General features: G+C 42.1%; 1 protein-coding gene across 2 annotated transcripts; it reads right to left on the bottom strand.

The window, feature by feature from the left end:
- Positions 1-486: 486 nt before the first annotated feature.
- RAC1 (Rac family small GTPase 1) lies at positions 487-27,800 on the bottom strand. 2 transcript variants are annotated; one of them, XM_020799572.3, is made up of 7 exons: positions 27,624-27,800; positions 10,956-11,027; positions 9,555-9,672; positions 5,446-5,502; positions 3,301-3,363; positions 2,293-2,452; positions 487-2,073 (listed from the first exon to the last, which is right to left on the bottom strand). In XM_020799572.3, the coding sequence occupies exons 1-7, from the start codon at positions 27,656-27,658 to the stop codon at positions 1,943-1,945; spliced, it is 636 nt and encodes a 211-aa protein (XP_020655231.2). In that variant the 5' UTR covers positions 27,659-27,800; the 3' UTR covers positions 487-1,942. The 2 variants fall into 2 exon arrangements, with proteins under 2 accessions (XP_020655231.2, XP_072838603.1); XM_072982502.2 differs by lacking the exon at positions 5,446-5,502.
- Between the last annotated feature and the right edge of the window lie 59 nt (positions 27,801-27,859).

The raw sequence follows: 27,859 nt of genomic DNA, 5'->3' as shown, positions 1-27,859 counted from the left end.
AAGACTGTATTATATAACCTTGCAAATCAATAGTACATCTTTTTCAGTCAAAAAGAGGTGTTGAATTTTGGGAGGTGTTAACAAGGAACTGGTCTATCGGATGCACAGCTGGGATGGCACTACAGAACATTGGCATGGGTTTTTGGAGAACATCAAAACCTTTTGTGGTTTGTAGCTGAGAGATCAGCAATAGGGATTCCTGCCTAAAGCTAGACTAGAAAAATACTTTATGATGGGAGATTAAAAAAAAACACTACCCAATATCAACCTATTGTTTTAAAACACCGAGGGGGATTATATTGATTTGCATATCTACTCCACCAAAAGGAAGAGTGTTGCTATCGTCAAAGTTCGTAAATCGTGTCAGATTCCTGCAGAATTAAATCCTGACCCTGATATTGGCAGTCTTTTGCCACAGTATTATGGGACTGGTAGAGATCTTGTCCATACTGAGATGCAATACACAAACTGAGGCTGTTCCACAACTGTGATTCAAGAATTTATTAAGTCATACATGCAAAACATACTGCTAAATTGCATACCAAAAAGATCAATGTAAAAACTTCACAATCTTGCAAACTCCATTTATTGTTCTTTGTTCTAGTAGTTGAAAGGTTGTAGTTCAGTGTGTTCTTGCCAGCGTTTAGGATGTATGGAACACTGTTAGCACTAAAGTACAGAACCTCACAGACCCAATTACCGTTACTAGATCACCCAACAGGAGGTACGTGTTTACAGTGAGGTTAAAAGGGCAACATCTGCATTAGTAAAGTTACAGCATCAGGATACCTGGCAAATGGTGACATGAGAAAGGTCATTAAGGTGGTATGGGATATATAAAAAAATACTAGAACTGGTAGATCTGCTGCACATGATTTTTACACCAAGTCACCAGAAGACTAAAGAAAGCATCTCAAAAGCATGTATATGGGGGGGGGGAGGAGAGGCAGAAAGAAGGCTATGCTTGAGTAGTCTACTCTACAAAAATGCAAATATAATCAGAAAGGTTTTAAAATACAAGTTACATTACTCAGGAAGGAAAGGTTCTATAAGAAAAGCATCTAGCAAGAACATGTGAGGGAATGACCAGTTCAAAATTGTAGTAAATGCCCTACTGGAAATTGCAAATATGTGATCTATAAAAACACTAACCTCCTCTTTAGTTATTGTTTAGTTGCAATGCAGGGTTTCATCTTACTTTTTTTTACTACTGAAGAGAAAAATCCATTCAGTTTAACTAGTTTGTTGATAATGTAGTGTAAATTGATCTTTACTGTGTCAAAATACTGCTGAGCTGTCTCCCTTTAGCAGCTCAAATGATTTTCACCAATCAAAACAATATACTACTGTCAAGGAAGACAATATACTTTAAGGAAAATTGTTTAATCCAAGTCCTTATTAAGCAGGAAAGCATTTTTTTATTTTAAAAAAATGGGTAATCTGTTATGAATTATTGCATTTGTTCAGGCTTGAGAGGATACTATGACTGTCATGGAATGAACGCATTACACAGCAGTATTTTCCTACTGATAAAACATCTGGAAAAAACCTATAAAGTTTTGCAATTTCTAATAAACATTAGTATCTTTAAAGACACCTGTTTGACTTAAAAAACAGGTTCTGTGCTCCATATAACAAAGCACAAGAATGCAACAACATAATGAGCAGATAATTTGGCAACACTTGATTAATTTGAGCGAAAGGATTTGGAAAAAAATAAGGCTTTCATATAAGTTTGTCTTTCTTAGGATCTCTTCCAGAGAAGGAAAAAAGATCTAAACTTTGAAACAAAGGGAACATGAAATCTCATGATTGGTTCAAAACAATTTGATGAAAGAGAACTGATTTTTAAACAGAAAAGTTGGCATTGATGTGAATGCTCCATTGTTCCAAGCAAAGCACAGAAGGTTCTGAGAAGGGATCAGGGTGCCAGGGAAGAATATTACAGCAGCAGACATTTTCTCTTCCTCTTCTTTACAGGAGGTGGGCAGAGAACGGCTCGAATAGCTTCATCAAAGACTGTCTTCAGGCCTCGCTGTGTAAGCGCCGAGCATTCTAGGTATTTTACTGCACCTGGAAAACATGAACAAAGCCTCACTATTCACAAATCCCAACCTCCCCAGCTCAAGGGGGGGGGGGACAGGCCTTTCGAGCAGCCGTGACAATGGAGACTGAAATGCTGCCTTCCTCACTGCACCTGAACCAATTCTAGAGACCCACAACTGGATTTGAAAAACACAAGACTTGTGACTTAGAAGCCCCCCCCCTCTTAGAAAGGGGTCAAAATCCTACCGATTTCTTTGGCCATGGCAAGGCCTTGTGGATAGGTAATGGGGGCCAGTTTCTTCTCCTTGAGTTTTTCAATCGTATCTTTGTCATCTCTGAGATCAAGTTTGGTCCCCACGAGGATGATGGGAGTGTTGGGGCAGTGGTGTCTCACCTCCGGATACCACTGGTGGAAGGAAAACATAATCATGTCTCTCTGGCAGGCTTACACATCCAAGATGCGAAACAGAGCTCAGAAACATTAGAATTAGAGCACTAACATGGTGACCTTAAATCTTTAACCATTCATTCATTAACATTATACCAGTTTTTAAAAAAATACTGCACACAAATACTAAACAACACAGCCTCTCTCTGCATCTTAAAATCTAACTGGTAGAAGAGGAAAAAGAGTGGGGAGAGAAGAGGAAAACATCCAGACCCTGGCAGCAATTCTTCATGTTTTTAATAGATTTAACACTGAAAAGCAATTCAGTGAATAGAATCTGAATGGCAGAACTGGCTCACTCCTCTTCCTGCCATCAGCCAGTTGCCATGAGGGAGAGCAGGCAAAATGAAAAGCAAGCAGCAGGAATATCAGTTGCTTCCTTGAGCACCTCCATCACAGATCATTTGCCACTGCCTTTTGTAAAACAGCAGTGCTCAATAACAAATGTGTTTGCAAATTATTGCAATTTCCAGCATGATTTTAATAAAAGGGGGGAGAAAATACCGTAGCTGCCTGCCAAAATTTCAGACCTGCCAGGAATTTTTTTTTTTAATATATTTTTCTGGAAAAACAGTTGCCAAGGGACAGAGAACATTCAACAAAATCTAAATCACTTGTTTTAAAATATAATAGTCATTGTTTGTTGGCTTCTTTCAGAAGTAATATTGAACTCCTTTCATATAAGCATTTAAAGATGTTTATTCCACTACTGTAAATAATACAGTAATTATTACAGTATTAACGTAATAATAAGCTAAAATCTATATAGAAAAACGAAGAATGCAAGGCCACCGTTTTTCACTTACCTTTGCACGAACATTTTCAAAGGATGCAGGACTCACAAGAGAAAAGCAAATTAAGAAGACGTCCTGCAAAACAGTATTTTAAGAATCTTATTCTCCACAGATTACTTTTGTGGTTCAATTGTTTCCCATATACTGTAATCAGATATCTAGTTCCGCCCAAGCTACCAATGCATAGCACCTCAGCCTGCCAGTAGTGAACACGTTAAAACAAAAAAATTTGGCAGTTTAAGATGCAAAAGTATGTTAACACATGAAATACTGGAAGATATGAGTAACTGACCAATTAGCTTCCTGTGTAATTTCTTATCACACCTAACATTTTACTCAAACATTCCATCAAGCTTTAATTCCAGCAGATGTTAATTTGAGTATCCACCCGCAATACAGGCAAATAGTGAATGTTTTACCCATAGCCTTACAGCACAATAAAGCACACTGGCCTGGAAGTAAATTCCATAAAGTTCAGTGGGTTGTATTTCCTACAAGTCTGTTCTATGAGAATCAGACAGAACATATCCAGGAGCCAACACTCTTAATGATTAATGTTAATCCAGGCTTAAATGAGTTTGGGTTAAGATAAATATTAATGTGAAATTATTTTAGCGGCACCTCCTTCAGAGTCAGGTATCCACCTAGTACCACTATCAATGTTTTTATCAATCCATTCTCCTGAAGATCAGGAGAAAAATTACATGGGGCTTCTGACTATTAAAAAGCCACTGCTGATTTCAAGGAAGAGGAAAACGCAGCTACTGGGAAAAACATGCAGAACATGGAGGACAAACATCACCTAAGACTATACAGTGGTGCCCCGCATAGCGACGATAATACGTGCAGCCAAAATTGTCGCTATACGGATTCATCGCTATGCGAAATAAAAAAGCCCATAGGAATGCATTAAAATCCGTTTAATGCATTCCTATGGGCAAAAAACTCACCTTTAAGCGAAAATCCTCCATACGGCCGCCATTTTCGCTGCCTGGTAAGCGAGGAATCGGGGTGAAAACACAGTGGGCGGCCATTTTATTTACCCGGCGGCCATTTTGGAACCGCCGATCAGCTGTTGGGAAATCATCGTTATGCGAAAATCGGTAAGGAAACAGCTTACCAATCATTTTCCCATTAGAAACATCGCAATGTGATCGCAAAAACGATAGCAAAACTTCATCGCTATGCGGATTCGTCGTTAAACAGGGCACCCATTAAGCGAGGCATCACTGTATAGCCCAAAGTACGAAGTGTTGCTGCCTCATCTCCTGTCTATGAAGCCAGCCCTAGCCTTTTGCTCTGAATCAGGGACAGGGAGCGCTGTAGAAATAATGGGAGCCACAGTCCAACACCACCTGTGGGATTGCAGAGGTTCGCCAACCTTTTTGGCTCTCCTAAATCCCTGGCATTCCAAGGCAGTCCGGTCAATCGGGCCCCAGGGCACAGCCGCTCACTGGTTGGTCTTATGCGGCCATGAGGGGTATCACACAATCCCATGCTCAACATGACTCAAGTGGTCCCATTCCACACAAACAACCATGCTTAACTCCCCTCAATGAGAACAGTGTGTGTTCTCTTCTGGCTTCCTCCACGCCTACTTCCATATCACATTAAATGGGAGAGAGAAAGAGCTTGGCTGCGAAATAATCAGTTGCACTTTAGGGTTAGTTGATTGGGTTAGAGCTCCAGGCCTTCCGATTGGCCCCTTGACACCTCCCCAGGTAAGCACGTGCAGCCTGATCCATGCAGCAGAACTGGTGAAGCAGAGTGGATTTTTTTTTTTTTAAAAAAAGGATCCTGTGGCCCCAACAGCCCACCTGCAACTTTTTCAGCTCGCCGGTCACAATGAGCCTCTTGGCCACATGCTCATCACCTCCTTTCGCCAATCCCCCCAGATTCATTGTTTCCCCTTTGCAAAAACATTACTTCTAAAGCTTTTTCAAGTTAGTGGCCTCTGAACAATAATAATCTGATCTGACATAACTGTTGAGTTGTTCCTTAAAGAACAGGTTTGCTTAGAGGCAGAGACTCGGAGGTAGTTTGGATGTGTATTGTGACCCTCGTGGCACCGTTTTATGGCTACAGGAGCAGAAGCGGGGCAGGAGGAGAGAGAGAGAGGAAAGAGCTTGGAGCTTAATGGTGGAAAGTTTTACATACGCAGAGTGGCTGACGTTTCACCCTGGGAGTTAAATCATTACCATTCGTTCCTTCAACCTAGTAATAGCATGAAACAACTTCAGTTAAGGTTAGGAATGACTTTAGATGGGGAAAAAAAGCTCTTTGCGCCTTTTCCAGCCTTAAATGATCAGTTGAATCACATGGCCCAAACCTTGAGACGGGAGCACTTCAAAACTGGAGGGGGGGGATTCCAAAACTGAAGGCTCCCTTATTAAAAAAAATGAGAGCAAAAACACCGTCAACCTCCAAAAGGCTAGCCTAGACTGAGAAAAGAGTTCTAATTATTTATTTCCTCAAGTTTTTTTCTACATATGGAATAGATTTTTTTCTTCAAACTCAGTCACTTGTACAGATGTTTTATGAAATAATCTACTTTGTGATCCATCCAAACACCGAAATCAGCTCTAAGGTAGAAATGTGAAACATTTAGTTAGATGCACACTCCATTAAAATGACAGGGGTTCTCCGCTGAATACGTTTCGTTTATGGGACCCATTCACAGCTTTTGACCAAATTTGTTTTCACTGCACTGCTGTACAGCAAAGAGCAAAAAACCTTGCAGCTAATGTACTTGCTCCATTAAATTTAGCCCAAAGGCTTGGACTACTATCCTCCCAAAGTTACAGGGATGTATTGATATGTATATGTCTGGAAGGCAATCTAACTTTGGGTGTTTCCAGTTTGCTGTAGTTAAGCCGTTTTTGGACATCCTTGGAAAGCTCTTTACTCCCTAGCTGGCATAGCATGCATTTTTAATCCACTTTTGACCAATTAACTGAAGAGGTCAGTGGCCAAAGCAGAAGGGACAGTACAGAAGCTGCTACTCTTTTTTTTTCAGCCAGGCTCAATGAAGTAACTCAGCAGCACATCTGAGGTGCAAGTTTTCCTCGTCACTTGGGGACTTGCCCCAAATGAGTCACACTGAGATGGCTCTTGGAACAAAGCAGCCTTTTCCGTTTTCTTGCTGGCTTTCCAGCAGTTTCCTCAGAAGCAGCAGTAGAGCCAGCCCCAGGATGCTGCCAGTGCCTTACTCCTGAGATGAAAAAGCCCTATTTTGCCATCTGACGGTAGAAATGAGCAAGGCAAGAAAAAGAAATCCATTCCCCAGAATTATAAATGCAAAATGGGTTGTGCTACTGTTCCAAAAACAGGGCACAGCATTGAAACAGTTTCTGATGCCTAGAAGAGAGAGATTAAAAATTTTAAACCTTACTCAGTAAATATCACTTTTGAGAGATCTTGTCTTTCATGCGTCTTGGGACAGTGATACTTTCTCGCTACCTGCCTCAATCGGTAACCAGGAAAGACAGTGACACATTAATCCTACATGGCAATTGAATGATGATGAAGAAAACACAAGCTTTCCACACAGGAACCTTAAATAAGGACAACGCGTACAAGAACCTAAGTATCAGAAAGAAATTAACGGGATCATTGCTGATAATTCGGCCAATTCTGAGGACACAGATTTCCAAAATTTCCTTCTTGTCTATAACAGAAAAAAATATGTCCAACTCAAACTTGCAAGATCTGAATGGTATGAAACTTGAGCTTACTACAAGAATTGAGGTTAACTAGCAAAGTCTCCATAGGTATGAGATGCTATTTTCCACTATATAGGCTTCAAGTACAGTGGTGCCCCGCATAGCAATGATAATCTGTGCAGCCAAAATCGTCGCTATACAGATTCATCGCTATGCAAAATAAAAAAGCCCATAGGAATGCATTAAAACCCATTTAATGCGTTCCTATGGGCAAAAAACTCACCTTTAAGCAAAAATCCTCCATATGGCCACCATTTTCGCTGCCCGGTAAGCGAGGAATGGGCGCGAAAACATAGCGGGCCGCCATTTTTTTACCCGGCAGCCATTTTGGAACCGCCAATCAGCTGTTGGAAAAACATTGCTATGCGAAAATCGGTAAGCGAAACAGCTTACCGATCATTGCAAAGCGATTTTTTTCCCATCTAAATTATCACAATGCGATCGCAAAAACTTAATCGCTATGTGGATTTGTCGTTATACGGGGCGCCCGTTAAGCAAGGCACCACGGTATATGCAGCTCATTGGTTCAGGTGGCTTGTTTTCAAATCAAAATGAGATCAAAAAACCTTTATTGGCATACACAAAACACCTAGACCAAAACTAGTCAATAAAACTTGATTGCAACTTTCTAGTACAGTATCAAAGTTTGTTTAGATTCAATATAGTTTTGCTATTTATGCTACAAGGCACACTCTCCACCCTACCCTATGTAATAAATAAATAAATAAATAAATAAATAAATAAATAAATAAATAAATAAAAATAAAAATAAAAATAAAAATAAAAATAAAAATAAAAATAAAAATAAAAATTAAAATTAAAATAAAATAATAATAATAATAATAATAATAATAATAATAATAATAATAATAATAATAATAATAATAATAATAATAATAATAATAATAATAATAATAATAATAATAATAATAATAATAATACTTTTATTGTCATAATTAACCCAATGATCACATCAGAAGATCCTTAAACCTGGCTCAAGGAGGGAGGTTTAAGGATTGTTTTCATTCTGAGTGAAACTTTACTGAACGTTTCTTACTTTACCTGGTGGCAACTAAGCCTTGTAAAGAATCAGACCAGTAAAATAATAAACACGTTATTTGGCACCTAACTTGGGGCAAGAAAGCTGAACTCAAAATTTTTGGAAAACTGGCTTTGAAAGAGTTGAGATCCAGTAGTCACTGGACCTAAGTGCAGACGGCCTCATTCCTTCTGCCCTGTATCCAAGTGAGAAAGCAGGAGCACATAATGATTTAACAGCAGCATTCAAGGAGACTACCAATAAATTTTGCCAGACTGCTGCACCCAGAGCCAGTAAAATTAACTCATTTCAGAGCTACAGTCTTGTGTATTTTCATTTAAATGAGCCCCTCTGTCACAATTAATCTCTTGCACCCCAGTGAAAAGCTGAACATCATCAGCGCTTAGCAATGATAGTGTCAGACGGTGCCTGAACACCAGAAACAAAGGCTGCTTTTTAGCAAAGTTGCTGACCTCCCATTAAGGACCTTCTCTGCCCTAGATTTATTATTTAACTCTTCAAGTTATACTGGTATATTCTGAACAAGTCATAGATAGACTGTAACTGTTTGGGCAACGTGATCCAACGGACATGGTATTAAGCCACTGAATGACAAAGAATTTAGCCAAGAAGCCAACAGAGAGCTATACTTTCAGTTTCTATTCTCCCCAAAATAAAAGAAAGGAAATGGAAAAAGTTTAAAAAAAACCAGAGCAACAGATAAGGTCCGTAGGATGAGTAAATTAAAAATCTGGAGCATTTTACATGTTAAAAATGTAAGCAACAGTGATTAAATGGTAGCAAGGAAGCAGAAAGTTGTTACTTTAAAGGAAGCTTGCAACTGCAACACTACACATGAAGGGGTGAGAGATCCTGACAAAAGCCACTGGAATTTCATCTGCATGAGTCACACAGGAACACACGACAGTCCTGCAAAATTACTTAAATCACATCAGTTATGGATGTGGCCATCCTGCAGAGTCAAGTGAATATGCTGTTACTTCCATGTTTGGCTGGCAGCGCAGGATCACCTCTGAAAGGATAGTATTGTGAGAGGAGGCTGTTAAGAGCCATTTCTCCAGACATTATGGCCCTGTACCACCCTGTTTAGACACACACGCACTCCAGGATAGCTGGGTGGGACCATGAGGAATGACATCAGCCTCGGCCAGGGCTTACACAAGTGAAGTTCCTAGGAGTCTATGCTTCTCAGTTGGTTTGGTAATGCAAAGTTGAAGCAGAGCTGGCAGGAAAGGTACTGGAAGAGAAAGATACCAGTTCCGGGTGAAGGAGTTACTCAACTCTCTTGAGCTCTGCCTTTCACGCCAAGGCTGCTACAAGCATCTCGTTTGCCCCTTGGGCTAGGAAAGACTAACGTGTGTGTTGTCCCAACTCCTCTGTTTTACATTACAATGTAAATGCTCCCAAGGTTCTGCAAAACTGCTATTCGCAGCCCACCACCGTCAGCACACAAACTGTTCAAATCTGCCACTATTAAGGCTTACTGTTTGAGGATAAGATAGTGGGCGTAGTCTGTCATAGTCCTCTTGACCAGCAGTATCCCACAAGCCTAGATTGACTGGTTTTCCATCAACCATCACATTGGCAGAATAGTTGTCGAAGCTACAGGACAGGAAGGAAATGTCAGCAAATTTTTCCAAACTAGTCAGTCCATTTCGATAAAACATGCTGTTAATAACTGGAAACCCATGAGATATTTTATTCTCAGATAAGACTGTGTCTCATCCGCAGAAACAGGATCATTTATGTGGCAATACCAAGTTACAGAATATCCTCTCCAGACGCTTTGTCAGGCACCTTCCTTTGTGCAGGCCAAACTGTCTGTACTTGTCCAAGCTTTAATACACAATGGTATAAGCTTTTAAAAATAGATTCCTTTGCTTACAGTAGTCTTTTGTAATTTGAGATTGCAACATTTCTATTTTTATATTTGTTGCTTAACGTATGATGTAAACTGGCATACATTTTATTAATTAATTAAAGCATAATGTAAAGATAGAATATTTTTCTGAAAAATGGACAAGGACTATAATAAGACCTTTAGAACTAACAAGTTTTATTTTGCACATGTTTTCACCTGCGGCTTAATGCATGGGAATGCCTTCTTAAGTCCCACTAAAGCAAATGAAAGCAATACACGATGGCTTTGCTCTTAAAACAATACTGCCTCTGTTTTAAAACAGGCAGTCCAAAATACTGCAAAAGGGGTTGTTCTACTAGTTATGGAAGAGCAGGACTTCTCACCATATCTACAGATCACCTCATATCTGCACTTTTCATACATGTGGTGATGCAGAAAATGTACATCCAAAACAGCAAAAAGCCAAACAGCAGTACTGCTGGGTTCATACACCCAAAGAGACATTAGACCCATATTTCTAGAACAGCAGCCCCCAATCTACATATGGAAGAGTCTTTGAAACTGTGTTATAGAAACAGCATGTGATATGACACAGAGGCAGTTATTCTCCAAACGAAAACAGTAACACACGCGTGTGTGTGAATGTAAGTAATACCTTGGTGGCCAGTATGTGTAAAGGAAAACTAAAGGTCCCCAAGTAAATCATTTGAAACTACCTCTTTTGCCAACCTTCCCCAATGTGGCAACATTTATTAGTATGGGAACTGTAGTTTAATTCATGTATAGGACATCGGCTGAGGACTCATAGAATGTGCTATTGAAATCTGTGAGGTCTGCATACGATGCCGTTGCTTTTGTGGTAAGAATTGGTAAGCGATCCAAGTTTAAATCCTGCTCAGCCACAGTACTCTTTCAGCAGCCTTAAGTTCAACCACCCTCACATTTTTCTGCAAACATAGGAAGCATTATTATACAGCTTGAACACTGAAAAATGCTAGGGAGAATTGTTCAAAAAGATACTCACACAGTGGGAATATACTCTCCAGGAAAGGCATTTGTTGTGTAACTGATGAGTAGGCATGTTTTACCTACAGCACTGTCAAGGGAAGAAAAATCCCAGTAAGAACAAGTTAGAACACATTGATATGATGAACACAGCAAACAAGCCATTCAGTACAGTACCACTAAGAATCAATACTTGATACTAATTGAAATAATTTGCTTTCAACCAAGGCAATTTCAATCCTGTGTCTGAAGATCTAATGTTGTTTTCAGACACATATTCCAAGATCAGAAATCTTAGACCTCAACATCCATGTCCACATGAATTCCCACAATAAAAACTTCTTTGCTCATGGCAAGTTAGCTTGCCAGGAAAAAATGTATTCTCTTTTTTTAGTTCAACATTTGTATTGATATACTAGCTATTTAGGAGTCAAGAAAAATCAAAACACAGTATTGCCCAATCCTCTGGGGCAAACTGCAGCACTTCAGAAGCACTACAGAAAGAATGGTGCTATAGACCAAGAGCTGAACAGACAACAGACTAGCTAAAATCCTGTCCTCCAACTATATGCTGTGCCACAAAGATGTCATGAGGCATAACCATTTCTAAGTACTGTAATAAAAAATTTCCTAGAGCCCCCTCCTCAGGTTTTGGGGATCTTCATAAGAACCACAGAACTGAAGTCCCGATTTTAGAATAAACTAGGATATTACAATTAGATAATAATTGATCAAATACTTGTATGGTTAATTGTAGCACCTCAAGGCAGCAGGGCAAGGGCACAGAGTGGACAATGCAAGTCTTTACTTATTAAGCCAAGATACTTTTTTCAAATTGTGCCAGTACCAGTTATTTGAAGCAGGCAACGTTTAACGTTCAAAGCCTGTGGGCTTTCTGAAACCATCCAGCTGGCAACGGTGAGAATGCTAGAACCTTCTGTTCAGTTATGGTCAACCTTCTGAGGAGCCTTGGAACATTTTAACTGCCATAGACATTGAAGGAAGTTGCAGTATGCCACTGATTTCAGAAAGCTGATTAGTCATTTAAATTCAAGACTAAAAGTCAAGGCCTTTCAATTTGTAATCCCAGCTCCAGATTGCAGGATCTTTTGCTTTCTTAATCTAAGCAATGAAGTAATTGTCTTGGAGGAGGGATGTGATTATGGGTGTTTGCAAAGTGCTTTGAAGATGAAAGCCACTGTGTAAGCATAAAGCATAATGGACATATGGATAAAAGTCAATTACTGTAAGGTGTGGCTGTATAACTTCTCATTCCTTGAAAAGCCTGTTATAGCTGTTCCATGTTTTTAAAAGCATGTAACAGACCTGCTTAGACAATATGTCACCTGCAGAACTGCACCTAGGAGAGATCTGTCATTTCAGAGAGTACTTTATCAACAAAAAAGGGATTATCTTCTACCCCCATGTAAATGCAAGTCCCCCAGTTTCATTCTCTAGGGCTAGAGAGCTGCCATACTAATTCAATCCCTGGTTCCACCACAAATGGTATCAGGAAGAGGCACTGAGCTGGCAAAGATTGTAACTTGCCAAAAAGGCAAATAAATGGGTGCTCAGTCAAGTCACGGCTGGATTTTCACTGGACCAAAAATGAGTAATTTGAGGCTATTCTATCATGCACATATAATGAGAATAGAACTAACCAGAAAAGACAATATTGCTGTAGAAAGTGGTGATGGGGGCAGCAGGAAAGAGGAATATCTAATATGAGACGGGTTGACTCAATAAAGGAATCCACAGCTATTAGTTTGCAAGACATGAGTAGAACTTATTAAAAAAGACAATACTGCTAGGAAGGAAGGGTAGGAAGAAGAAAAACCAATCTAACATGAGAGGCAGTTGGTTTGCCATACCTGAGCAGTGGTTTTAATGATAGGACATTTGGGTCATAGTGACTTGATGGCATATAACATCTTTGGAGATATTTTTAAAATAAACAATCAATTGTATAGGGACAAGATGGGTGGAATGGGGACTATGCCATCAAGGAAGACAATCCCTAGCCACAAAACAGGTAACAGTTGTTTCACATCTTAAACGAGTGAGCTTCTGAATAATTTTATATAAATTTTAAAGCAACTTAATATCTGTAAGACACAGAACCTCCTTGGAAGCATGATTCTGATTCCTCTTGCTGAGGTTGGTAAATTGAGTACCCAGCTTGGGGGGCAGAGCAATGTGCAGCATGCATAAATAAACTTTAAACTGCCCAGAGAGTGCTTTAAGCACTATATAAGAAGCACATTTTGCTTTGATTGACAGGGTCAAAAGTTCAGGTTGCTCCAGATTTGGAACTAATTTCTATTTTGAAAACTTATGTGATGAGACTGTGTGGTCTCTGAAATCCTAAGGGAATATTTACTGATAGTGCTAGAACAAAACACAACTGCTATCTGTTTTTCTAAGGTAAGGGAAAATGCTTTGCATATGTCTTACAAAAAAGTATGCCATTTTCTTGAACATACATGAAAAAGATGTTTCACTTTCTGGAAGATTGCTACTACATTATTTTCTTTAAAGCAAACCTGTTTTTTCTTAACTCTTAAAAAACCCTGTCTTTTCGGTCTGTTTCTGTGACCGTTAGTTGCCAGGCAACTCTCAAAATACCTCCCTCTCCCCTGCCAATGTATGTATACAATACAGTGGCGCCCCACATAGCGACGATAATCCGTGCAGCAAAAATCACTGCAAAGCGATTTCATCACTATGCGGTTTTAAAAAGCCCATAGGAATGCATTTAAACCCCTTCAATGCGTTCCTATGGGCTTAAAACTCACCTTTAAGTAAGGAATCCGGGCAAAAACACAGCGGGAGGCCATTTTTTTTTACCCGGCTGCCATTTTGGAACCGCCAATCAACTGTTGGAAAATCATCGCAATGCGATGATCGGTATGCGAAACAGCGTACCAATCATCGCAAAGCAATTTTTCCCTATCTAAAACATCTCAATGCGGTCGCAAAAGCGATTGCAAAAAATTTGTCGCTATGCGGATTTGTCATTAAACGGGGCGCCCGTTAAGCGAGGCACCACTGTATTTTACTTTGTGGAGCTCCTACTGGTGAGCTTTTACAACACATAGTGTTATAATAAAGTAGGCATTTTCCCCTTTTGAAATGTCTTTTTTTAAAAGATCAACACTTCAGCCCCTGCAGCCCAAATTCTTTCCAAATTTTTAAAAAAGGTGGGTGGGGCCAACCATTCTTTTTAAATATAAGCAAGAGTGGTCTTTACAATTTAGGTCAGAGGTCCCCAACCCCCGGTTCGCGGCCCAGTGCCGTCTATGGCCTGAGCCGGACTGAGCCGCCGAGACAGACCTCCAGCCCCCCCGCCAGCCCAGCCTGTTTGCGGCTGTGCGTGTGCTCCAGCACGCCCATGCGAGCACCGTACCACTGTTTGCACATGTGCATGAGTGTGCCTAAGCAAGTGCCACACTGCTGTTTGTGCATGCGTACGAGCATGCCTGTGCCCATGTGAGAGAGCGCACACACTTGTTTGTGCATGCCTTCCCCAGCCGGTCCACGGACTGAAAAAGTTGGGGACCGCTGATTTAGGTGATCTGTTTTAAACCTGTGGTAATCTTTGCTCCAATATTCCTGAATTAGGGGCTGTAAAATACTTTTACTTTTAAAAAGTAACTAAAAAACAATTTGTCCATGGTTGTTGTGGGTTTTTCGGGCTCTTTGGCCGTGTTCTGAAGGTTGTTCTTCCTAACGTTTCGCCAGTCTCTGTGACTGGCATCTTCAGAGGACAGTGCTCCAAACTGTCCTCTGAAGATGCTTCAGAGGATTGGTTCCAAACTGCTCCTCCCGACCCAAGATGCTGAAAAGCACAGGTCTAGAAATGCTAAATATAATACTGTACAGTATAGTGTCTGGTTCCCTCTTGTGGCCAATTCTGATAATACATGCTGGAAACACATTTCTGGGAGGAGGGGTTATCCAGGGTGTAGATAAGTGAAAACATGGGTACTAATCCCACAGTCCTACTGTACAAGTAACTAGAAAATGAAGATTTCATCCAGTCTTCTGTAACAATTTTCTAAATTCCAGCAAGTGAAAAGCACTGAAAATACTTAGCTGACGTTAGCTCCTTTCTAGAAAAGAATTAAGACAAAGATACAAGACATACTTAAAGCTCAGAATTACTACAAGCCAAAATGTTTTTAGATATGGGGAAAGTTCTACTAGTTGTATCTTGCCTGGCCCTTTCTATCTATCCTGACAAACTGCTGTTTTTGAAAGTATAACAGAAAACACATGTGAGTCAAGAAACAATTTCCCCCTTACCTATAAAAAACCTGCTTCTTTTTCTTTTTAAAAAGTGTATTAAATTCATTTCACAGATTTTTGGCAATTGTTTTATATTAACTTTACATATTGGATTATCATTGTATGGCCTATGCAACCACAAATGTTTCAGTAACAAATGAGCTCTAAAGTAAAATAAAGAAATATACCGGCATCTTGAAACTATCATTACATCAAATTTCTTTACAGATTAAATATATAGGGAGCCATGTGTTACATACAGCACTGATGTTACCTGTCTGTCATGGGTTTGGAGGGAAAGTTCCATCCTATGGGGAGTGGAAGGCGGGACATCAGGAGGAGGGGCTGTACTGTATATATATGTGAAGCGTGTGTGGAGAGTTTAGGAGATGCTGGGAGACACTGGGTTGTGACGAAGCAGCAGCTGGGAAGAAGAAGCTGTTGTGGGAGTCTGTGTGTCAGACAGGGTACTACTGTGTGTCAGAGTACCAACCTGATAGGTTCAGGTGTCTGTTGGTTAGCCAGAACTGATAGGTTCAGGGTCTGTGCTTCAAGTTAAGGGTTCTGGGTGAACCAAACTGTATGCTTGTATGTGTGAGAATAAGCCACGTTACTTTATGTTATTCACCTGATTGTTTTATTTTCCTGTGTGTATTTAAAACAAACCTTATTCTTTATTTGTTTAAAAATCCATCCCTGGTCTGTGTGACTTCTTATAGGGAATGGTTGGTGGCAGCTTAGTGTAACTGTGTGACATATCCCAGTAGGTCTGGGTTTGTCACATTGATTGGTGTCCAGCGGGTGGGATACGACTGGTCCAGTTGTCCAGCGGTCCAGCAAAGCCTTGGCAAGTGTGCCCAGAGCAAGGGGGGTCTAGTCAGGGACAGTCTGAGGCGCGTAGGTAATCTTCTAGGTGTACCTCACGGGGAGGTGCGCTAGTAGAAGAACGTGCCAACTGGGGAGACTTAGATTAAGGTGCTCTGAGGCAGCCTAGTTTTGGCGGGAAAAAGCTGAGGCAATACTGCGTAGTAACAGCGAGCTAGCTTGCCAGCTGAGAGGCCCAGCAGAGGGGGGTAGGCTCTGACTCGATACTGTTGCAAGTTAGTGCTGAAGAACAGCAGCAATCTCTAGGGAAGAGCTGGTTCTGAGGCAAGAAGGAAAAAAGTGGTCGTTTTATTTTGAGGCTTGACTTTTTAAAGCAGCCTGTTCTGAGGGGGGATTATGCCCTTGACTCGAAGCCAGATGGCCGAAATGAGTGAAGTGAAAGACCCCCAGATTGACCAAGGTTCTGAGGATGAATTTGGCTCAGTGCAGGGTGACAGCACAGGAGAGCAGAACCCAGAACTTAGAAAATTGCTCATAGCCCAACAGCATGAACTGAGGATGAGGCAATTTGAAATGGAGGAAAGGGAAAGAGAAGAAAGGGAAAGGGAGAAACAACGGCAATTTGAACTAGAGAGAGAGAGCGAAAATTGCTCTGGAAAAAGAAAGAATGGCGTTTGAATTAAGAAAACTGGAACTGATGAACCAGAACAATAATAACCATAGGGATTCTGAGGGAGGCCAATTGTCTAAGGCTGACCTGAAGAAATTCCCTGTGTACCACAAGGGAGATTGTCCTGAGGTGTTCTTTTCCTTAGTGGAAAGAGCGTTTGTGGACTTCTCAGTGAGGGAAACTGAGAAGATGACCATCATGCGATCTTTAATCAGTGGTAGCCTGGCTGAGGTTTATGCCGAGATGCCTGAGGAACTGATGAAAGATTTTGCAGAGTTTAAAAAACTGGTGTTTGCCAGGCATGGGATAAATGCGGAGCAGCTGAGACAAAGATTCAGGTCCCTCACCAAGAAACCAGAACAGACTTTTACCCAAGTGGGGGCTCAATTGGTGAGGCTGCTTGAGAAATGGCTATCTCAGGAGGGGACAGAGACCTATGAGCAGCTTAAAGACTTGATAGCACTGGAACAGTTCTATTCAGTCCTGCATGGGGAATTGAAATTCCAGGTGAGGGAAAGGAAACCGAGGTCTGTGGCAGCAGCCGCAGAGATCGCAGATTTTATTTCCCAAATAAGAAAGCCCTTGGGTGAGGGGAAATCTGTAGGTAAACCCAAAGAAACCTACAGCAAGTACTCTCAGGGACCAGGGAAAAGCCAGCAAGGGGGAGGGGCCCATGGTGAAGGGAAGCCCTCAGACATGAAACTAAGACCTCAGATTTTGGAGGGAAAACCAAAACAAGATGAGAGAGAATCAAAATACACCAGAAAATGTTATTTCTGTCAGGGAAAGGGTCATCTAATCTCAGAGTGTGAAAAATTAAAGCAGCTAAAAGGAATGGTGCCTCAGGAGTCTAGTGGAACCAAGCCAAAAGCTGTGTTCTGTGTCCAGAAAGAGCAAGGCTCAGTGTCACTGAGGGAGCCTGTTGCCATGGCTACTCAGTCTGGAACAGCTACCGCTGCTGATCAGGCTGAGGAAAATGGTCCTCTTATGGAGGTAAAGCGCTGCTTGCTGATAAAAACAGATTCTCAGTTGTTTGAGACAGCAGGGGTGGACGTAGGAATACTTGACCGTCAGTATAGGGGGCTGCGGGACACTTGTTCCCAGGTAACCCTGTGCCATCCAGATATTATTCCTAGGGAGTTTATAATCCCAAATGAGAGCATAAAGGTGGCAGGGATTGAGGGGCAGGTAATCTCTCTGCCAGTAGCAGAGGTACCTGTCAACTTTCAAGGCTGGAGGGGAGATTGGCGGCTAGCAATTTCATCGACTCTGCCAGCAGCCGTGCTCGTGGGAAATGACCTGGCTGAACATGTGAAACGGGTGCTAGTGATTACACGCTCACAAGCCACCACAGGGACAGTTCAGGGGGGTAATGATGAGCCAGAGACGGAAGCAGAGGGGAGTTCAGAAGCTGTGGTGGAAACCTTAACCACAGACAGCAGATTTGGACAGGAGCAAAAGGCAGACGCCACTCTCCAAAAGTGTTTTGAACAGGTGACTGACGCCCAGCTAACACCTGAAACCCCAGTGAGATTTCTGGAGGAAAAGGGGATTTTATATAGAGAGACCCTGAGGAATATCTCAAAAGGGGGAGATGGGATCAGAAGTCAGCTGGTGGTACCTGCAAAGTATCGCCCCATGATCTTACAAAGGGGTCACTCTGACATGTTGGCTGCACACTTAGGGGTAAAAGGGCCCCTTGATTTGATCAAACAAAATTGGGAGCAGATCACCCAGGATGACCCACAAGACGTTGTGACATACATAGACACCTTGATGAATGACCTAAGGAGAAATCTAGAGCTGGCAGCAGAAAACCTGCAAGCTCAGAAGGTCAGACAGAAAACATGGTATGACCACAAAGCTAGAGAGAGGCACTTTGACCCAGGGGAGGAAGTGCTTTGGCTTAGGCCCTGCAGAGAGAATAAACTGCAGCTCAAATGGGCAGGACCATATAGGGTCATTTCTAAGATGTCAGACCTGAACTACCTAATAGAGCAGGAGGAGAACCAAGCAAGGAGGGTGGTTCATGTGAATGCCCTAAAACCCTACTACAGAGGGGAACAGAGGGTTTTATTCGCGATAAAAGCAGCTGAGAGTGAGGAAGCTGAATTACCCTTCTGGGAGGGTAGAGGGGAAGTAAAATACAACCCAGAGGAGGTAAAGATCAGTCCTGCACTCACCCAAAACCAGCAGCAAGAACTAAAAATGCTGCTTAGTAAATATCAACAGGTGTTTTCCAACAAGCCGGGGATAGTGAAGGGAGTGATGCATCGGATCCATACAAGGGATGCACCCCCGCAGGCAGTATCCCCATACCGAGTAACGGGACCCTATAGGGACAAGGTGCGGAAGGAGCTGGACGAGATGCTGAGGGAGAACATAATCGTCCCCTCTTCTAGTCCTTGGTCCTCTCCGATAGTCCTTGTGGACAAGCCTGATGGGAGCATTAGGTTTTGTGTTGATTACAGGAAATTAAACCGTGTAACCACTCCTGATGCCTACCCAATGCCCAGGCTAGACAACCTGATTGAAACCATAGGGGGTTGTCGGTTCATCTCATCATTGGACCTGGTAAAGGGATATTGGCAATTAAGAATTGATCCCAGGGATCAAGAAAAGACTGCCTTTTGCAGCCCTTTTGGTCTCTATGAGTTTCGAGTCCTGAGCTTTGGTCTCAGAAATGCACCAGCCACATTCCAAAGGCTGATGGACCAGACCTTGGCAGGGCTCAATGACTTTACAGTGGCCTACATTGACGACATAGGGATCTTCAGTAATACCTGGGAAGATCACCTGTTACACCTGGAGTTAGTGCTGCAGAGGTTAAGTGCAGCAGGGCTAACAGTAAAGGCCAGCAAGTGTCAGCTGGGTAGCCCAGAGATAAAATACTTGGGTCACATGGTAGGGGGAGGAGTGATAAAACCCCTGGAGGCCAAAATAGAAGCTGTTCGTGATTGGCCTAGACCCAACACCAAGAAAAAGGTCAAATCATTTCTTGGGTTGGTGGGCTACTACAGAAAGTTCATCCCGAGGTTTAGCGAGATTGCGGCTCCGCTGACCGATCTGACGAGGAAGAAGGCTGATGACCGCATCCCGTGGACCAGCGACTGTGAGGCGGCGTTCCAGAGGTTGAAGGAGGCGTTAATCAACTATCCTGTGCTGCGCGCTCCAGACTTCGACCGGGAGTTCATCATCTACACAGATGCGTCTAACAGCGGCGTAGGAGCAGTTCTGTGCCAGGAGGATGAGAATGGTGACCAGCATCCAGTGTCCTACCTGAGTAGGAAACTTCAAAAAGGTGAGAGACATTTGGCAACCGTGGAGAAGGAGTGTTTGGCCATAGTCTACGCGATCCAGAAGGCCAAGCCTTACATCTGGGGAAGACATTTTATTCTGTGTACTGACCATTCACCATTGCAATGGTTAAACACAATGAAAACCCACAATAGCAAACTTATGAGATGGGCTTTAAACCTACAGGACTATGACTTTGAAGTGAAGGTGGTCAGAGGGTCAGTGAACTGTGTTGCTGACGCCTTATCAAGAAGACCTGAAGAATGAAGACGGCGAAAGAAACATGGACTATGTGTATATAATGATGACAAAAAGTTAAATGTACCTGTTTTTTTGAACTTGGTTTGTATGAATAAAGGTAAATTAATGTAATGTATATGGTAAATGTTTAAATGCCTATTTGCTATGGTTTAACTTAGAATGTAAGTAGAAGTAAGTATAATATGGTATGTATAACTGTTGTTGTTTGTTTTATCCAGGTTGTTTTTTTGGTGAAAAGCACCTTAGCTTTCCCCCTACAAAACAACTTATAAAGAGGGGAGGTGTTACATACAGCACTGATGTTACCTGTCTGTCATGGGTTTGGAGGGAAAGTTCCATCCTATGGGGAGTGGAAGGCGGGACATCAGGAGGAGGGGCTGTACTGTATATATATGTGAAGCGTGTGTGGAGAGTTTAGGAGATGCTGGGAGACACTGGGTTGTGACGAAGCAGCAGCTGGGAAGAAGAAGCTGTTGTGGGAGTCTGTGTGTCAGACAGGGTACTACTGTGTGTCAGAGTACCAACCTGATAGGTTCAGGTGTCTGTTGGTTAGCCAGAACTGATAGGTTCAGGGTCTGTGCTTCAAGTTAAGGGTTCTGGGTGAACCAAACTGTATGCTTGTATGTGTGAGAATAAGCCACGTTACTTTATGTTATTCACCTGATTGTTTTATTTTCCTGTGTGTATTTAAAATAAACCTTATTCTTTATTTGTTTAAAAATCCATCCCTGGTCTGTGTGACTTCTTATAGGGAATGGTTGGTGGCAGCTTAGTGTAACTGTGTGACATATCCCAGTAGGTCTGGGTTTGTCACACCATGTTCCAAAACAGACACACCAGCTTGATAGAAAAAGTTTTGCTAACTACATAGTATGCCACATTTGTGGGAGTATCCAAATTTTGGGGAAACATTTCAGCCCAGGCAACACTGGTAAACTACAGAAATTTAAGGTGTAAATTCATTTTCTGGTGGCCAGCAGAGTAGATCCATTCAATCACTGGGTATTAAGTAACTTAGTAATTCCCACCAACTCAATGGTCTAATGTTAAGATTAATTATCCAGATTTAGATTTTATCACCCTTGTTTATTATGTGAACTACTGAAGCTTTGCATATTAATTGGATGTAGATAATGCCTTGATAGAGGTAGAGTCTAGTAACTTACTATCAAGCTCCTCTAAATTTTAAGACTTTCATTAACCTTTAGACTTTGAGGTTTCATCGACAAACTTGGATTAATTTTCACCAATTATTGGGTGCTTATCTGAAAGATAAATTTGGTTTTGATAGAAATTAAACCTCTATAAATTTCTCTGCAGCACTGAGCCAAGCCACACACATTATGCAGAGATGGCGTACTTCCCAGAGAAGCCACACAAATTTGTTGTGATGCTCCATTATATTGAGATAACACAGGATTTTTGTTTCTTTTTAAAAAAATTCTAACTGCATAGAACCAAACTTGTTTTCCAGCTGGCTTTTAAAGCTTCTGTGGCTGTAATGTCCAGAAGAGAGAAAAGGGAAACTAAAGTTTTGCCAAAACATCCTCCTGAGGAAGTAAATATCATCCAAGGAAGTTAAAGCAACGAACACTTTTATAAGCCAGTTCTAAGTCTTATGTCTTGCAATGAACAAGAACAGCTAGAAGAGTGTTACACATTTGAATAAGTGTGAGAAGACGCGTGTTTCCATGCAGCTCTGTTAGCCTAACCTTTCTTCCAGAGTTATTGCAACTTAATGTTATGAACAAGAATGTAACGTGCAAAGTAAACACAAAATTGGCAGATGCTATACATTCTTGCTTTTACTGTATACCATAGAATCATAGATCTCAAAGCTATAAAAGAGAAAAATTTTGAATGTGGAATTATAACAGGATATGAAGAAGTTCTTGGTCTGAGAAAGTAACCAATGAAAGATGAACAAAGACCACATAATTATTAAACATATAAATTCAGAAAGCTAAAGTCATGTAATGAGAGATGAAATTACAGATTGTTACAGTTCAAGGTAAAATAAACTGGAAAAGAAAGACAGGAAGCAGAATAACTTTTGACTACAGAATACAGGAGGCTGGGTTGGGTGCAAATGTTTAGAGTTGCTATGGCCATGATCAGAGTAAGTATGCTGATGTACAACTACTTGTAGTAAAGGAACATAAATAAGATGAGTGGGAGAAAACTGTATACACTTTGTCTTGAGCTCCAGAGAGGGAGGGGATCAAATATAAATTAATCAATAAATATATTGATCAGAGTAGGCTTGAATAACTTGAATCTCAGGCCACTGGAAGCCTGGATCACCCAAGCAAAGCTGAATGGTAGGAGGTACAAGACAGATAAAAGGAGTATCTCATACAACATATAGTTAAAGCATGGAATTTTCAATCAAAAAATTGTTAAAGCCGACAATGGATATAAAAAGGGATTAAGCTAATTCATAGAGGATCTTGTGCCTCCTAGTCATGGCAGCTAATAGAACTAGAGGCAATGTGCTTTTGAATACCAGTGACTGGTGAAGGACACCAAGAGAAGTCTATGATCTTCACGTCCTCCTTGTGGGTTTTCCTCAGACAGGAGGTTGGCTACTGTGGAGAATAGGATGCCGAACCAAGACACATGATGCCTTTGATCTCATCCAACAAAGATTGTCTTATATTCATGGAAGTAGATTCATCCTTCAACATCCGTAGCATCACGTTTACAAGCTCTCTAGCATTTAACAGAATGGCTCCTATCTGAGAGAGGCAGATTAAACGCTGCTCTTGGGACGATGGAGCAGTTGCAATGAAAGGAAAACAAATCCTGACACTGAGTGACACAAACCCTTGTTTGTTGTTGTTATGTGACATCAAGCCACCCATGATTTATAGTGACCCTATGAATTAGCAATCTCCAAAAGGCCCTGTCCTCAGCAGCTCTGCTCAACTCTTGTGAACTTAAAGCTGTGGCTTCCTTTAGGGAGTAAATCCATTCTGCATGTGATCTTCCTATTTTCATGCTGCTTTCAATGTTTCCCAGCATTATTGTCTTTTCCAGAGAATCTTGTCTTCTCATTATAGGCCCAAAGTATGACAGAATTCCATAATGTCTTTGCAACACTCCATCTAATGTGGTAATTTCATTGATGGCTCCTGAATACTTTTCAAGGTGATGCACTACAGGTCATTGTTCAGGATCTTCTCCACATGATCAGAAATCACATACATAGAATCGTCATAGGGTTGGAAGAGACCTTGGAGGTCTTCTAGTCCAAACCCTTGCCCAAGGTAGGAGACCTCATACCATCCCGGACAGATGACTGTCCAATCTTTTCTTGAAAACCTCGAGCGATGGGGCACCCACAACATTGGGAGGCAAACTGTTCCACTGCTTAATGGTTCTCACCGTCAGGAAATTCTTATTTCCAGGTTGGATCTCCCTCTGACAAATTTCCACACATTGGTTCTTGTCCTACCCTCACTTGCAATGGAGAACAAATCTATGCCCTCTTCCTTATGGCAACCCTTCAGATATTGGAAGACTGCTATCATGTCTCCACTCAGTCTTCTCTTCATTAAGCTAAACATACCTAGTTCTTTTAGTCATTCTTCATAGGATTTAGCCTTCAGTCCCCTTATCATCTTTGTTGCTCTTCTCTATACCCCTTCCAAGGCCTCGGCATCTTTTTTGTATTGTAGTGCTCATAATTCCCATACAGGAATTAAACATGGCAAGAGAACAGTGGTAAAGTCCCAGGGGCCGAATTTGGTCATTTTTCCCCTTTACTGTACAATTGCACTCATTACCATACAATTGCACTCATTTCACGGGCTAGCAAGGTTATGCTCAAAATCCTACAAGGTGGGCTTCAGCAGTATGTGGACTGAGAACTCCCAGAAGTACAAGCTAGATTTCGAAGGGGCAGAGGAACTAGGAACCAAATTGCTAACATGTGCTGTATTATGGAGAAAGCCAAAGAGTTCCAGAAAAACATCTACTTCTGCTTCATTGATTACGCAAAGGCCTTTGACTGTGTGGAACACAGCAAACTATGGCAAGTCCTTAAAGAAATGGGCGTGCTTGACCACCTGATCTATCTCCTGAGAAATCTATATGTGGGACAGGAAGCAACAGTTAGAACTGGATATGGAACAACTGATTCGTTCAAAATTGGGAAAGGAGTACAAGGCTGTATATTGTCTCCCTGTTTATTTAACTTATATGCAGAATACATCATGCGAAAGGCTGTACTGGAGGAATCCCAAACCGGAATTAAGATTGCTGGAAGACATATCAACAACCGCAGATATGCAGATGATAGCAGAAAGAAATTAAAGAAATTAAAGAAAGCTATGGTTTTTCCAGTAGTAATGTATGGAAGTGAGAGCTGGACCATAAAGAATGCTGACCCCTGAAGAATTGATGCTTTTGAATTGTGGTACTGGAGGAGACTCTTGAGAGTCCCTTGGACTGCAAGGAGAACAAACCTATCCATTCTGAAGGAAATCAACCCTGAGTGCTCACTGGAAGGACAGATCCTGAAGCTGAGGCTCCAATACTTTGGCCATCTCATGAGAAGAGAAGACTCCTGATGTTGGAAAAGTGTGAAGGCAAGAGGAGAAGGGGATGTCAGAGGATGAGATGGTTGGACAGTGTCATCGAAGCTACCAACATGAATTTGACCCAACTCCGGGAGGCAGTGGAAGACAGGAGGGTCTGCCGTGCTCTGGTCCATGCGGTCACAAAGAGTTGGGCACGACTTAACTAAACAACAAAATAAGTGCTGAATACTAAACTAAGGGATAAGTTGTAGTACTCCCGCACCACTAAAAACCAAATCAAGCACCAGAAAAGGCAGGACTAGAGAAATATTATAAATTTTTGGGAATTAGAATCATATTTAAGATGTTATTCAGTGGTAAATAAATCACTAACTGTTCTGCATACCATATTCACATTTTTAGGTGCTCGGAAGACCAAATGCCTTGGAACTTTCAAGCATGGGATCCCTTGTGAGAGAAAAAAAGCTGCCATCTCCAGATATAAAAGTATTTTTCTGGTTGTCTCTACTGTGAAATACAGCAATGCTCCAATGCCAAAATTGTGTGAATCGCCTATTGCAATGTATTTAGTCATGAAAAAGCCTGTATGCAAACTTCAGAGTCAGAAAACAAGCCAACAATATAAGGCAACACTAAAGAAATGCTTAGCCCATACACAACCACACTAACTGGTAGGACAGTGTACCAGCCATTAACATAACATTCCTAAGACATAAGGCTAGAAAGAACAAGGAAAAGGATGTATGGCCCCCAAGATTACACAAATGCACAAATAAAAGGGTGATACCTTTTATTGGGCCACTAAAAATTAAATAAATAGCAAGCTTTTGTGAATGGAAAAACCACACAAGGCTGCTATTCGTTTATCTTTTTAAGTAGTCCAATAAAAGGTATCACCTACTCCTGCAAGAAATAAGGCATAAGATTTCATGTTTGTTCTCTTCCAAAAAGCCAGGAATAAGAAGTCATTTCACTAACATGCATTTACTTACAGTCTGACTCAACTTGAACACTTCAAGCAGGAGACACCACTTACTTGTAAGTAAACACCTTTAGTTATCTTCATTTAGGCCAGATAAGTTAAACGGGACTGGCTTTTTAATACGCAAGTTAAGTAGCACTGTCTTGAACAACCTCGGTACCATTTCAGGAAGTGGGTTTCCTTCGTTAACCTCAAAACAGAACAGAGGTTTTACACCAATACCACAGCAGGTTGTAGAGCAATAATACGAAAACCTCAACATCAGCCAGTGAATTTGGGGAACACCATCTCATCTGGCAGCAGCAGTTAGGGACTACTGTATATACAGTCTATGCCCCACCAGAATCTAAATGGTTATCACTTCCTTACTTGAGAAGCTCCTGTTAAGTCTCCCTGTCCTCTTCACACACAGTACTGTATTTCCTTTCTGCATACAAAGACCTGGCTGACCACTCTAAACTCTGGGGCACCACTGGGAAAGCACACATACTCAGCAGACTTGCCTCCCATGGATAGTAACTCCTCCCTTTTGTAACCGCACCTTCAGAATCAACTCTGTCTGAATGCAGTTTTCAGAGAGACAGCTCTGCATGTCGACTTCAGCAACAAGAAAACTAAAACCATTCTGGTATCTTTAAGACTAACACATTTGTTTCCTTTTTAAGATTGTACTCTACTTTTTCAGAAACAATGAATTAGTAATTTCTAAACGAGAGACTAAGGTTGCTTTTAGCTCCACATCAAAAAGTGCCTTGTCTCAAAGGATCGAGTTTATTGGAGTGGGGGGAAGGCTCACAAAATAGCTCATGTGCCACACAATGAAGGCATAAAGCAAGATTAGAAATAGCTAAGAAATGGGGATGGGGTGGAAGAAAGGAAATGAACAACAATCCAGGTGTGGAAAATCTTGAAAGTGTACACCTTTACACAGGAATAATGTACAGTACTGACTTCCCTAAGATTGAGTTGGCAAATCTACAAGGCACATAGTACAACTTCCATGAACAACTTGGGCCACAATTCCAAATACACTTACTATACCACTGAAATCAGTATTAATTCTAAGTAATTCCTGTTATTAGTATACGGTGGGTGCAAAGAAACGAGGAGAAAGCAAATGAGTCCTACTCTTTAAACAAAACGTAGCACAAATAATCATAGAACTGGGGATTCAAGACGGCACCGAAGGTGCAAAAAGACAACTGGAATGCAAGAGTCTGGCAAATTAAGACCTCCCCTCCACACCCTGATTGGGGGTAGAGTCATCAGTGGGCTGGAGCCCAAGGGGTCCAAGCTTCTAGTCCTCACTGAGTCCTCTCTAGACTAGAGAGCGCTGGCCCATTCGTTTCGGCTGCCCCACCTCACAGGGTTGTCGTCAGAAGCGCCAGCCGGGAGGGGAAGAGAGCCGCGCTTGAAGGCTCCTTGGAGCCCCCAGGGCGAAAGAAAGGCAGTCAATCGATACGGACAGTTCTGGGGGCGAAATGGGGCGGGGGGGGCGACCTTGCCCACCAAGCAGCCTCAGGGGGGGTCTTGTGAGGGAGGCCCCACAACGAGTCCTGGACGTCAGAGAAAGTTTGATCCGAGGCTCTCCCTTCTCCCCCCACCTCAACCCCCCCCAATCCTGTTAAAAGACGCCTCAGGAAGTCGCCTCAGCCCACACTCGCGTCTAGGCCCCTTTCAGTCGGGGGTGGTGGGGGTCCCATTATTTCTCTTCAGGATGGTCCCTTTTTTGAGGGGAAACGGGGTGGGCGCGAGGGAAAGGAGAGGCCTCCGAGTGAGGGGGCGCGCGTGAGGGCCCTCCCCGCCCCGGGGCTGACTTACCCGTCTCCCACCACCACACACTTGATGGCCTGCATCGGGGCGGCGGCGGCGGCGGCTTCGGGGCCGGCGACCGGGGCTCTCCGGGCTGGCAGGCGCCGAGCGGTCCGCGAGACTTCGTGGCGTGGGCGGCCGCGGGAGGGTTATAGGGGGTGTCGGAAGGCGGGCGGCGAGAAAGAGGAGTGCCGGCCGCCTTGGCTGGCGCGGGAGGGGGGGCGGCTGAGAGGGCGGCGGGGCTG

Source organism: Pogona vitticeps, chromosome 13, assembly GCF_051106095.1.
Source record: "Pogona vitticeps strain Pit_001003342236 chromosome 13, PviZW2.1, whole genome shotgun sequence".
Lineage (NCBI taxonomy): Eukaryota > Metazoa > Chordata > Lepidosauria > Squamata > Agamidae > Pogona > Pogona vitticeps.
The sequence above is the reverse complement of the archived record's forward strand: the minus strand, read 5'-3'. Positions and strand labels throughout refer to the sequence as shown.

Excerpts from the sequence above, each read along its gene's own strand:
- RAC1 (XM_020799572.3), bottom strand. The coding sequence starts at position 27,658 with ATGCAGGCCATCAAGTGTGTGGTGGTGGGAGACGG. Across the intron at positions 11,028-27,623 it reads TGTGTGGTGGTGGGAGACGG|TGCTGTAGGTAAAACATGCC; the intron begins GTAAGTCAGCCC and ends TTCCCTTGACAG. Across the intron at positions 3,364-5,445 it reads TGAAACGTCAGCCACTCTGC|GACGTCTTCTTAATTTGCTT; the intron begins GTATGTAAAACT and ends ACTGTTTTGCAG.